Below are 13,865 nucleotides of genomic sequence, written 5' to 3'. Positions count from 1 at the left end.
AGAAACTCTTCTTCTGATAGGTCTTAATTTTTAGATCTGATAGGTAGTTTTTCATGATGTTTTTTTTCTGATACGTATAAAAAAATTCTCCCCATCCATCCCCACCTGTCAGACATTAACTGGAATAGCCCATTGCATCTCTTTGTGTCTCTTATGTAGCAACAAATCAAAATCGCTCAGGAAACTCGAAAGGAGATGGTCCATTAAGACCCCTTTTTGGCCTCAAAATATAGCAGTTTTACAAAATTTGTTAAATTGTAAACTTTTAGTTATTTATTGGACAGTAGAATGCTTCTGCTACATACATAAGGGCTGTTTTTGACAGTACAATGCACATATATCGGGTACTAGCACCATAAAGTCATGCTAAATTACTGAATTCTTCACAATTCTATCATTTTAGTTAAATTTTAGACGGTTTTCGTGACAAACGGAAGTGGCCGCATTCGTGTTCATCCTTAATATTGAAATGTAACTGGTACTTTATGATAATACATAACATATATAAAGGTTAAGGATGAACACGGATGCGGCCACTTTAATTTTCGACAAAAACCATCTGAAAAGTGACATTTTTCGGCGTATTTGGTAGATTTTTCATATTTGAGCTTGAATCGGATCGTTGTTAATGACGAAATCAGTTAAAATCTTTCACATAAACTACTTGATTCAAATTAAATAGCCACTTAAGTGTTTAAAAAGTGGTCAAAATCTTTCGTCAGATGAACCTGAAATTTGATGCCAAAATCGGTCCTTACCGGACCTACTCCTTTAAAGCTACATATTCAAAACGTTTGATGTTAAATGCATGTTAAAAGTATATGATAACTCTGTGACGGATAAAATGTTAAGTACCTCAAATAGTTATATCCGGTGAGGAATACCTATTTAACATTTGACTCTTTTATTTCAAGGTCAATAGATGCTATTTTATCTAATGAATATGATCTAATTTGAATTATTTTATATGTCGTTTCTGAAAATGGAAAATTAAGGACACAAGATGAAATTGTTTAACTTATCTTTATGAATGGTGGCATCACAGTGAAGGTTTGGACATAGAAATGAAAACTATAAAGCAAAACAAGGCAAGCCTTTCTATCACCACCGAGAAGCTTAGAACTAAAGAAACTATAAAGCATGGCCAGCAAACCACCTTTTTCACAACAAAGAAGTTTTGAAATAAAGAAGCTATATATCATAGACAGACAAGCCTCTCTTTCACAACAGAGAAGCTTTGAAACAAAGAAACTATAAAGCATAGCCAGACAAGCCCCTCTTTTACAACAGAGAAGTATTGAAATAAAGAAACTATATAGCGTACCCAGCAAAGCACCTCTTTCACAACAGAGAAGTTGTTTTGAAATAAAGAAACTATATAGCGTACCCAGGCACGCACATCTTTCACAACAGAGAAGTTTTGAAATAAAGAAACTATATAGCGTACCCAGGCAAGCAGATCTTTCACAACAGAGAAGTTTTGAAATAAAGAACCTATATAGCGTACCCAGGCAAGCAGATCTTTCACAGCAGAGAAGTTTTGAAATAAAGAACCTATATAGCGTACCCAGGCAAGCAGATCTTTCACAACAGAGAAGTTTTGAAATAAAGAACCTATATAGCATACCCAGGCAAGCAGATCTTTCACAACAGACAAGAAACTATAAACTACAAATATACTGAAAATTCAAAAGGGAAAGTCCATATGGCAAAATTAAAAGCTCGAACGAACGGATTACAACTGTAAAATTCCTGACTTGGTACAGACATTTTCTTATGTACAAAATGGTTGATCAAGGCTCTCTTTCATCACAGAGAACCTTTAAATAAAGAAACTGTATGACCTATCCAGACAATCCTATTGTATAGTTAAGGCAACCCAAAATTAACGCTAGGAAAAATTGTTAACCAAAAAGCTAAATATATTTTCAATTTCGCAAATGGGTTCCTAAGCGTAAAGTTTGAGTCGTTCCTTGGAAAGTTCATGGACGCCATCAAGATTTTTCTGGCATCTATGAAATATCTACGTCACTAATGACAAAGGATATGTTGGTCTTGTCGTCTCGCTTGCCGAAGATTCAATCCCGTCATCTTTTCCTCAATGATAATTTATAAATGCGACATACTCCCAAGTTGGAATAAACCACTAGTTGAAAAGAAATAAATTACCCTCCCGAAGTTACCGAGTTCACCACTAAATTTTGTGAAGTTTGTGTTGCTGATCTTTCAGTTTTGTGTTTGGTATTTTATTTTAACTGTTGTTTGTCTTTTGTATTTAGAAAAACAAACAATTGTCAATTAAAGTAGATGTTGAGAAATGGAACAAACAAAAAACACCCTTAAAATTTAAGCGAAAGGCATTTAAGAGACAATGAATGAGTCGATACCAGACAAATGTCTATAGTATTACAAGCTTTTGAATTGTAAATCAGTTTTATCAATTCTCTGTTATTGAATTATTACATTGGAGATGTTAAAAGGAATCACCCATGGCCAATACAGGCAAACATTTATTTTTCTAAAAGATGGTTTGTTCAAGCTTCCTATGGCCGATCAAAGGAAACATGTATGTGATGCGTTTCGGTGAAGAGTTTTCGAAATACATCATAGTCGATTCCCGCAACTGTGTCTTTTTATCAAAAAATTACAATGGCCTTACAACTTTCAAAACAGTTTGACCTTTGCCATCACTAAAGAGGGAACGAGAGAATATTTGTAATTGATACCGTTAATGGTAACAGTAAGGCTTGAAGGACATAGCCTAATCACATCTTCTTTTTTATATAGCCTAAACATGAATAAGACAGGAATCAAAATAACCTTATATAGCCCACCCCATAAAAAACAAATATTAAAACACATCGAGATGACAATTAATGGTATCTAACGATCGGTAATTGTCCGTACTGTATGTCATATCATCCGATTCTATAAACTTTTAAATACAAAACCGTCCAATGTGCTTGATTGACCTTCATCGGAAACAGTCAAAACATTTGGATACCTCATGTGAAGTAAACATTGGGAACTAGAAGGAAAAGAGAGTAACAATCAGATGCGAATGGAAATGAACAAGAAAAAAGGGTAGAATACACGTAGAGTTGATCAGAAAAAGATGCTAAAACATAGAGTGGAAAGGCAAGAACTGTTTTACATACATGTAATGGAATGGACAATAAAAGATTAAAAATATTGTATATTTTGAAATAAGATAGAGAAGACTAAATACACAAAAAACTGTACAGCTTCACTGTGGAAAAATGTATTGGGAATCCGACAGTTAGAGTTTGGTAAATATATTTGGAATTGGACTGAAACAGTGCGAAAAATATAATGGAAATTACACAGCAACAGTTGAAAAATACACGAGGAGTTGAATAACAACGATGAGGAAAATACATGGGGAGTTGCATAACAACAGTCGGGAAAACAAATTGGGTTTAGAACAGCAACATGTGAGAATGTAATACATGATGATACGAACGACACTTTTTTCTTTTTACATTTTATGTTGGTTTCAGCAATTGATGAACCAAATATTTCCCATTTTTTTCAAATGATCTAAATTCCAGTATATTTACTTTTTCTTATAATATTATTTCTGAAAGTTGACGGAATAGATCATCCATGGAAAATAAACAACTTTTCGTAATTTCGAACGAATGGTACATTCAACTTTGTACCTAACAAAACAAAAGTACAAACTCTTACCTGTTTTTGGAATGTACATGTTCAGTCTTAAACAATCCTCAGTTATCTTATGACCAAAGGAAGACAAACGTTCAAATTTTGAAACAAATCCGTTAGGCAGCAATGCATTTAAACGTTTGGTTCTGATTTTCGGTTGAGTACAGACAGGGCCATTAAAATTTTTAAAAACCCTTACGATATTCCAGCGTTCCTTCGGAGTGTTTGGCACAGAGAATCGAAGTGACAGACTCTGGATTGAAGCATATTGTAATCCAAAATACCCTTCAACATATTGTAAATTTGAGTGACGAGGAAATTCAATTAATAATCCTCGCATTTCACCATAAGGAGTTTTTATTCTAGAACTTCCGTATTGTTGTTTAAAAACTGGCGCAACACAAGTATCAATTAATGCAGCAAATAGAAACAAAACTTTAATAAACGATTTTTTCATGTTTGAATCTTTCTCCTGTGTAAATAGCTCATACGAAAATCTTTTGGCACATCCCATCTTAAATTAGCTATCAATCTGGAATTGCATCTTACGTGCCGCTTATGTAGCAACAAATCAAAATCGCTCAGGACACTCGAAATTAAGCAAAACGATATCTGCACTCAGTATGCTTTCGCCTTATCTACGATAAAATTGAGAAAACTATGCCAAAAGGCTTACACAACAATAAAAGGAATTGAAATTGAGATAGCTTTAAACATTTGATGGGAAGGTTTCATCATTATTTTAAAACTACTGTTATATTGCATTTTCTAACAACATTTAACCATAAATATTGTTAAGTGAAAACTTTAACGACTAAAAAAAATAGAATAAGAAATTTTACTAAAACTCTTTTTGTTAAAATGATAATAAAACCAGGCATGTTTCAACTTTTCAAATGTGTTAATGATCAGTCCTATCAAGCCAAATGCAATATAAATAAAATTCTTACCAGTTGTCGGAACATATATATTAAATCTCAAACAATCCTCAGTGACATCGCGAACAAATGATGTTATATTTTGTATTTTTTCAACTACAGCAGCGGGCCACTTCCTATTTAATTCCTTCAGTTTGAATTTCCTTTGAGGACACGTAGGAACATTTGTTTCGTTTATATATTTGATTGTGTTCCACCGTTCCTTTGGAGTGTTGGGCACTGAGAAACGGAGAGAGCCACTGGGGCTGCGAATTGACGCAAACTGTAATCCGAAATACGCTTCCACCGATTTCAAATGTGCAGAATGGGGGAGTTCCACCAACAGGCCCCTTATTTCACCGTATGGGGTTCTTACTTTTGTACTGGCGTGGGATTTTATCAATACAGGTGCAATGCAACCAGTAAAAAATCCAACAAGCAAACATAAAATTTTTGTCAATAAAAAATTCATAATTCCAATTGGTAAGTATGTGGTAACGAAACTATACTGAAGGATAAATGATTGGCACTTTTCATCTTAAATGATCAATCAATTAAGATAAACTTCAAAGTAATACAACCGTGTCATAAAACCATAAGCCATCTCTGCCAATACTCACGTTAAAATCCAATAAATTTCACATCCATCTTAAAACTGAGAGAAAAAATCATAAGTTGCAATGAAAACATGTTTTACTTTGGTAAAAACAAGTAGGCATTTTCCTGTTTGACAAACTTAATAGAATAGTTGTGACTGTTAGTGTCAAAACTATAAACCATCTGCTATTTTAATCACTCGGGTGATTTCCGTCCAGAGACGCATGCGTTAAAGAGGCATATGTCGTTCTCTGAAAGAAAGACATGAACATACTCCATAGAACAAATTTTCTTGTTACTTTCTTCTATCATAAGAATCGATCACAATCTCGTATTGAAATAGTTATTATTGACTGCATTCGCTGATCTATAACGCTGGTCTCTCATGGTGATAAAAATCTTATGTATCAAAATGGGTTGAATATTGAAAATGTCAGTCATTATGTTTCCCGACATCGACTAAGTAACTTGTTTGGCGAGAGACAATTAGACAAGCTTTCAATTTATACAATATACGAACATAATTATAGAGCAATAGTTCATTAAAATCAAGCATTGCAAAACTTTGAGTAGTGCGTTTTTATTAACATGAAAAGTTAACGAGTTTCGGAATAACAATTTAAGACATTTTAATTCTTTTGAAATTCGCTATGTCTCATGGACAGATATGTATGAACAAAAAACAAAAATCAAATGTGTATGCATCATTGTTGGATATTAATACGCATTTTCACAATTAAAATTTAATTATTCAATACTTAATGTGAGTGAATTCCGATAATTGGCACAAGTATTTGGAACAGTATTCCGGGTCATACATACACGATATCAAAAGTTGTTTAACATCGCGAACGCATTTACATGTGGTCACGCATTTGGCTCTCTTACGATTCTGACATGTTGCGGAGAAAAGTTATAGTTTTTATATCAATAGGTATGATGTTTTCGAAATTAATGAATAACAATTTCAGGGTAAATATGAATATTGGCCAACCGCGAAAACATTTCTATTTAAACATGTGTTTTTGATCTCTATAACATAGACATTAATATATAAATTTTATACACATGCATGCAATTGTTGCTTCTTTTTGCTTCCAAATGACATTCATACTAGGTATTATAAAGACGAGTCAGTTGTTTTGCTCGTCTTTTACACTAGTTAATTTGATAAAACAAAAAACGCCATTTATATCGCGATTACAAGTCTGAAATGTGCTACATGCATGCATTCTGCCTTCTTCAAACTATATGTTAATTGCCATTTAACTATTCTATTTCTTTTTTATTGCTATTTAAAAAGCAAGTTAAGTGTCCACCTTCTTCTAACTAAGATTTGATTATGCGTATAGAACAAAAGACGCAATAGATACCATTAAAGGAAGCACTGGGTTATATCCGTTGTCTTTGAAATTCAGTTTGTTTAAATTTAAAGCGCATAAAGCCATCAAAATTAGTTTGTAGACATCCAATCAGATTTATTGACATCGATTTTCATTCTCTTCACAGCAAAACATGTCTGATATAAAAAAAACTTTGACATTAACTTCATCGAAAGAACATTTTGTCATATGAACAGTCTCAGTGTCAAACTAGCGAACTTAATTAAAGTCAACCATGTCCAATAATGTCACGTATTTTGAAAGTTTAACCAAACCACGCAAAAAAATAAATAAATACAATGCTTATTCAAACGTTTTTCAATTGTTTTTTGTATGTTTTAGACCAAAAATCAATGCTTAAAAAGACTGGTTCTGATGTTTAACGATTTATGGTTCCTCGTCAGTTTAAGTCTTGGTTTTATTTGTTGGTCACATCCAAGAATTTTTTTACTTGTATTGATACACAAGCACCATTTGCGAGTCAAAAACTATTATTATATATTTATCCAAAAGTATTAAAAAAACAAGTGGAAAAAATCGAATCGCCTACGATAGACAATATTATAAAAAAATATTTAATTATAATACAAATTTGTTAATGCCAAGAGGACAGAAAATGATTTAAGTATACTTTAAGATATTTTAATGATTTCGTTAGTAATGAAATAGACATATGATTGTTTATAAGACGGTGATTATTGACAGGATTGAATATTTGAAGTGTATGAATACGGTAATGTGTCATTTGCATCGAGAAACATTACTGTTCTTGGTTATTAATCTGTTATTATAAATCAGCATGGATATGGCAAATAATTCAATTTTATTCTGCACTAGTGGTGCCAGAGTATTTAATTAACATATACCAAGAGCTATAATATTAGAACTTTTCAATGTGTTTTGAAATATGCTTGGATCTGGTAATTTGTAATTTTTTAATTCTGTAGAATAGATATTCCCTCTAACCCAACGATGGTGTAATGTTCTAGGCTTTTGCTTCCAATTGTGAGTATAAACTGTAACAAATTGACCAAACTTTTATATGGGATTCCATTACCTCAAAAAGTAAAAAACCACTTAGTATAATGATCTGAAAGGTGAATAAAAAAATGTAGTGAAAGCAATATTACAGAAAGACTTAATGAGTTCATAGTTTTCTGAAGCCATAAACAAAAACGAAAATTATAAAATATGAAAACTCTTATCATAAGATTACTAAATAAATCGTGTAATAACAGTGTTTTAGCTTGTACCAGTCAAAGTGAACATAGTATGCAGTTAATCCTGCCATTTCTTCTTTTATACCTGAAGATCATTTTTATGGCCCCTTGTGTTTTGTAAGCTTTAGAGAGAGAAAAAAAACCAAATGACCAACAATATCGTTTGGCTTATACTCGGATCTCGTGACCAACAATATTCTAGACGCCTTATATGACTTCTTATGACCTACAATGTGTGGTAAGATCTTAGAGAACTTCATGTGAGGGTTATGGTGGTGAAACTGTCCGCTTTCCATTACCCTAAAATCTTGGCACAAAAATGTCAAATTTGAGGATATAAAAATCTTACCAATCTGTTTTAAAAACATCCGTAATGTTTATAAAAACTACAGTGAAGGTAATGAATTAGTTTGTTATTTGTAGACAACATTACGGGGAAGCCGTTCCTCTCGGTTTAGATATAAACGCAGACATTTTACTGTTTAAAAACAGGTTATTGTTCTTAAACCATACATGAGCAAGTCGCATAGCATTTCACAACCATTAAGGTGCTTATCAGACATAAACCATTTAGAAGATTAGAAGGAATGGCCTGTTTAATTAACTTCATCTGTCCAGTTCTAGACTGACACAACATGGAATGAAATAACATCGATTTTGTCAACTCTATTTCTACTCTATAACTGAACGTTCCTCTTGATATAAATACAGATAGCGAAATTGATTCCTTTGATAGAGACTGATATGAGTTACAATTGGTGTTTGTTTGTAAGAATCAACCTTATTCTGACTGGCTTGCTCGTTTAGCTAATTTAATTTTGTTTTAGGCTGATTGACTGTTAGACATTGGCTACAAGGTTTCTTTATAATGATGCTTGTTCATTTATTGATCTGATGGACTATGGACAAATATGTTTCTTTCTTTGAAAAAGTGTTTATAGTCAAGGCTTTCTTCCATTGATTATGATATGATCAACAACCTTGATTTTTTGTTTATAGAAATGACGGTTGGTGTACCTTACAATTGAGGTGCCTTGTCATTAAGTTTATCTTGGTACAGATATCTTTAAAATTTAGATTTTTGTTAACATGATGAATATCCTTGACATCTAGATTTGGAATCTGAATGCAGATATCTTTAACATTTAGATTTTGTTACCTGGATGAATATATCATCCTTAATAGATTTGGAATCTGAATTCAGATATCCTTAACATTTAAATTTAATATCTGAATTCAGACATCCTTAACATTTATATTTGTTATCTGAATTCAGATATCCTGTACATTTAGATAAGTCTTCTAAATTCAGATATCCTAAACATTCAGATTTGTTATCTAAGTTCAGTTATCCTTAACATTCAGATACCAAATCTAAATGTTAACTACAAACTATTTTATAACTAAACAAGTCACATTTCATTTAAGAATTGAATGCTTCTGTTTGTAACTTCATGGGGGTGGTAAAAGCGTTGACCGATGTACGTAAAAATGTGCGCACGGTCAACGCTTTTACAACCCTATGAAGTTACAAAAAGAAGCATTCAATACTTATAATTACATTTTTTTAGCTAGAATCATGAAAACACAAATTTTATCATTGTTTTTAATTTAATTCACCTGTGCACTTTATTGTGGGACCTCGTGTTATCATGAATGAAAAGTTTTATTGAGTATTGCAATTGCTTCAGGAATAACACGTGATGTGCAGTTAGCCAATCAGAATAGCGTATTATAGTGAAACATACATCTAATGTAATTATTATACTTTATACGACCAATAAAAGTAAATATTTTAGGACTCGGATGATTTGGTTCTTGCTAGATAATAATATAATGTCATATTCATTATTTTCCCAAGAAAATCATTTTATATATAGTAGTTAGTTTAATCATACAAATCAAACACATCGTGATGATATCCCAATCTTCATACATATAGTTATGATAGGGGGTATCGATTATTGTTAATACACTACATTTGTCAGTCTGGAATAGCATTTTTATACAAATAGTTTACAATAGTTTCTGCATGCTTGGTCGCTCCCTTCCAGTTAATTTACGTCTTTTTTTTTCTCAGAGATGGCTGTTTTAACTAAAACAAAAGATTCTTTACATTAAGTCGTCAATCGATCTCGGTGATGTTTAAGAAAATGTCGAAATAAAATCTGATATCTGAATAATCAAAGATTGCTGACAATAAAACCAAAGAATTCGATCTTATGTTGAGATGGATTCCATTGTGTTAAAATGAAATAGTTTTAACCAAAGCTTTACCTTTATTATACGAATCAGTATCTGAAGGTCTTGTTTTCTATCTACCATCTTAATGTAGTTTGTAACATCAGATACAATCAAATACAATTGTATAACTAGGAATGGAAATGGTGATTTATAAAATTCTTTGCTTAATTCCACAATTACGATATGGAAATAGCATTTGTGTATTGCATGTTAAACTGATTTTAAATAGTGGTAAGCTGGTGATATGATATAAAGTACGCTTAGAATGAAAAGAAATTCAATCGACTTATAATCTACAGTGATGTGGTGATTTGCATGTTTCATTTACATTAACATTTGAAAGGAAATAATAATTTAACTACACATCCCCAATATTTTGTAATTATTTTGTGAAGCTTCTAATGTTTATGATTTAAATAGCGATTATCATTAAAATTAGCGAATGCATGAAGACAAACGGTGGTAAATGTTATAATAAATACCGATTTTAATATCCTACAATGAAAAGCAAAAAAAAAAAAAAAAAAAATAACATTAAATAGTTTAGCGCATACTACGTTAAGCCGATTTCAGGATTATGCAAGCAACCATTGACTGTCGAGCTTTCATAGCAGGAGACTTATAAGCAACCATTGGCTGCCGAGCTTTCATAGCAGGAGACTTATAAGACAAACAATAATATTTATATTCCATCTTTTTGTCAGAACACTCACTTTAAATCCTTAAAGTACAGTGGTATAAGTATAAGTAGGATACCTTACGATATCAGTGTAGCTGTTGATGATTGACTTTGTTTCAAAAAGAGAGGTTGCGAATTTAATTTCGTTTGTTTAACGCTTATGCGACGAGACGTCAGAGCAAACAACAACCAATCAATTTAAACGGTTGAATATATCATGCATGTTTAAGTCTTTCGTACGGCCATTTAAAAACAATTGAACTTGAAGTTAGTTGAACTTTAATAGTTAGAATTGTACGTATAGTAGGAAACAAGCTGTAAAGCTTATACTGAGCTTAAAATTGTACGTATAAGTAGGAAACAATTGTAGAGGTCATACTGAGCTTAATATTGTACGTATAAGTAGGAAACAAGTTGTGAAGCTCGTACCGAGCTTAGAATTGTACGTATAGAAGGAAACAATAGTAGAGGTCATACAGAGCTTAAAATTGTACGTATAGTAGGAAACAAGTTTTAAAGCTAATACTGAGCTTATAATTGTACGTATAGTAGGAAACAAGTTTTATTGTATGTAAAGCTCATACTGAGGTTATAATTGTACGTATAGTAGGAAACAAGTTGTATTTGATGTACAGCTCATACTGAGGTTATAATTGTACGTATAGTAGGAAACAAGTTGTATTGTATGTAAAGCTCATACTGAGGTTATAATTGTATGTATAGTAGGAAACAAGCTGAGGTTATAATTGTACGTATAGTAGGAAACAAGTATTGTATTATACGTATAGTAGGAAACAAGTATTGTATTGTACGTATAGTAGGAAACAAGTATTGTATTGTATGTAAATCTCATACTGAGGTAAGAGTTGTACGTATAGTAAAAACAAGTTGTATTTGATGTACAGCTCATACTGAGGTTATAATTGTACGTATAGTAGGAAACAAGTTGTATTGTATGTTAAACTCATACTGAGGTTATAATTGTACGTTTAGTAGGAAACAAGTTTTAATGTATGTACAGCTCATACTGAGGTTATAATTGTACGTATAGTAGGAAACAAGTTTTATTGTATGTACAGCTCATACTGAGGTTATAATTGTACGTATAGTAGGAAACAAGTGTTATTGTATGTAAAGCTCATACTCAGGTTATAATTGTACGTATAGTAGGAAACAAGTTTTATTGTATGTACAGCTCATACTGAGGTAAGAGTTGTACGTATAGTAGAAAACAAGTTGTATTTGATGTACAGCTCATACTGAGGTTATAATTGTACGTATAGTAGGAAACAAGTATTGTATGTTAAGCTCATACTGAGGTAATAATTGTACGTATAGTAGGAAACAAGTTTTGTTGTATGTACAGCTCATACTGAGGTTATAATTGTACGTATAGTAGGAAACAAGTTTTATTGTATGTAAAGCTCGAGCTGATACTGAGGTTATAATTGTACGTATAGTAGGAAACAAGTTTTATTGGATGTACAGCTCATACTGAGGTTATAATTGTACGTATAGTAGGAAACAAGTTGTATTGTAGGTAAATCTCATACTGAGGTTATAATTGTACGTATCGTAGGAACAAGTTTTATTGTATGTAAAGCTCATACTGAGGTTATAATTGTACGTATAGTAGGAAACAAGTTTTATTGTATCTACAGCTCATACTGAGGTTATAATTGCATACAGTAGGAAACAAGTTTATTTGTATGTAAAGCTTATACTGAGGTTAGAGTTGTACGTATAGTAGGAAACAAGTGTTATTGTATGTAAAGCTCATACTGAGGTTAAAATTGTACGTATAGTAGGAAACAAGTTTTATTGTATGTACAGCTTATACTGAGGTTAGAGTTGTACGTATAGTAGGAAACAAGTGTTATTGTATGTAAAGCTCATACTGAGGTTAAAATTGTACGTATAGTAGGAAACAAGTTTTATTGTATGTAAAGCTCATACTGAGGTTAGAGTTGTACGTATAGTAGGAAACAAGTTTTATTGTATGTACAGCTCATACTGAGGTTATAATTGTACGTATAGTAGGAAACAAGTGTTATTGTATGTACAGCTCATACTGAGGTTATAATTTTACGTTTAGTAGGAAACAAGTTTAATTGTATGTAAAGCTCATACTGAGGTTATAATTGTACGTATAGTAGGAAACAAGTTGTATTTGATGTACAGCTCATACTGAGGTTATAATTGTACGTATAGTAGGAAACAAGTTGTATTGTATGTAAAGCTCATACTGAGGTTATAATTGTATGTATAGTAGGAAACAAGCTGAGGTTATAATTGTACGTATAGTAGGAAACAAGTATTGTATTATACGTATAGTAGGAAACAAGTATTGTATTGTACGTATAGTAGGAAACAAGTATTGTATTGTATGTAAATCTCATACTGAGGTAAGAGTTGTACGTATAGTAGAAAACAAGTTGTATTTGATGTACAGCTCATACTAAGGTTATAATTGTACGTATAGTAGGAAACAAGTTGTATTGTATGTTAAACTCATACTGAGGTTATAATTGTACGTTTAGTAGGAAACAAGTTTTAATGTATGTACAGCTCATACTGAGGTTATAATTGTACGTATAGTAGGAAACAAGTTTTATTGTATGAACAGCTCATACTGAGGTTATAATTGTACGTATAGTAGGAAACAAGTGTTATTGTATGTAAAGCTCATACTCAGGTTATAATTGTACGTATAGTAGGAAACAAGTTTTATTGTATGTACAGCTCATACTGAGGTAAGAGTTGTACGTATAGTAGAAAACAAGTTGTATTTGATGTACAGCTCATACTGAGGTTATAATTGTACGTATAGTAGGAAACAAGTATTGTATGTTAAGCTCATACTGAGGTAATAATTGTACGTATAGTAGGAAACAAGTTTTGTTGTATGTACAGCTCATACTGAGATTATAATTGTACGTATAGTAGGAAACAAGTGTTATTGTATGTACAGCTCATACTGAGGTTATAATTGTACGTATAGTAGGAAACAAGTTTTATTGTATGTAAAGCTCATACTGAGGTTATAATTGTACGTACATGTATAGTAGGAAACAAGTTTTATTGTATGTAAAGATCATACTGAGGTTATAATTGTACGTATAGTAGGAAACAAGTTTTA

At 31.9% G+C, this 13,865-nt stretch overlaps 1 protein-coding gene across 15 annotated transcripts in view; it reads right to left on the bottom strand.

Moving 5' to 3' along the window:
• The window catches only part of LOC139517920 (neuroligin-4, X-linked-like), a 261,221-nt gene that overhangs the window by 43,203 nt on the left and 204,153 nt on the right, over positions 1 to 13,865 (bottom strand). The window contains exon 1 of one of the 15 annotated variants that reach the window (XM_071309456.1): positions 4,638 to 5,685. The exons of 9 other annotated variants lie outside the window; for them this stretch is intronic. In XM_071309456.1, coding sequence (XP_071165557.1) covers positions 4,638 to 5,076 — 439 coding nt within the window. In that variant the 5' untranslated portion in view covers positions 5,077 to 5,685. Of the gene's footprint in view, positions 1 to 3,711; positions 4,348 to 4,637; positions 5,686 to 13,865 lie in introns of those variants that run through there. 5 more of the 15 variants (XM_071309463.1, XM_071309469.1, XM_071309454.1 and 2 more) reach the window with 5 other exon arrangements.

Source organism: Mytilus edulis, chromosome 3, assembly GCF_963676685.1.
Source record: "Mytilus edulis chromosome 3, xbMytEdul2.2, whole genome shotgun sequence".
In the NCBI taxonomy this organism is placed as follows: domain Eukaryota; kingdom Metazoa; phylum Mollusca; class Bivalvia; order Mytilida; family Mytilidae; genus Mytilus; species Mytilus edulis.
Note: the sequence above shows the minus strand (reverse complement) of the source record. Positions and strands in the feature narration are given on the sequence as shown.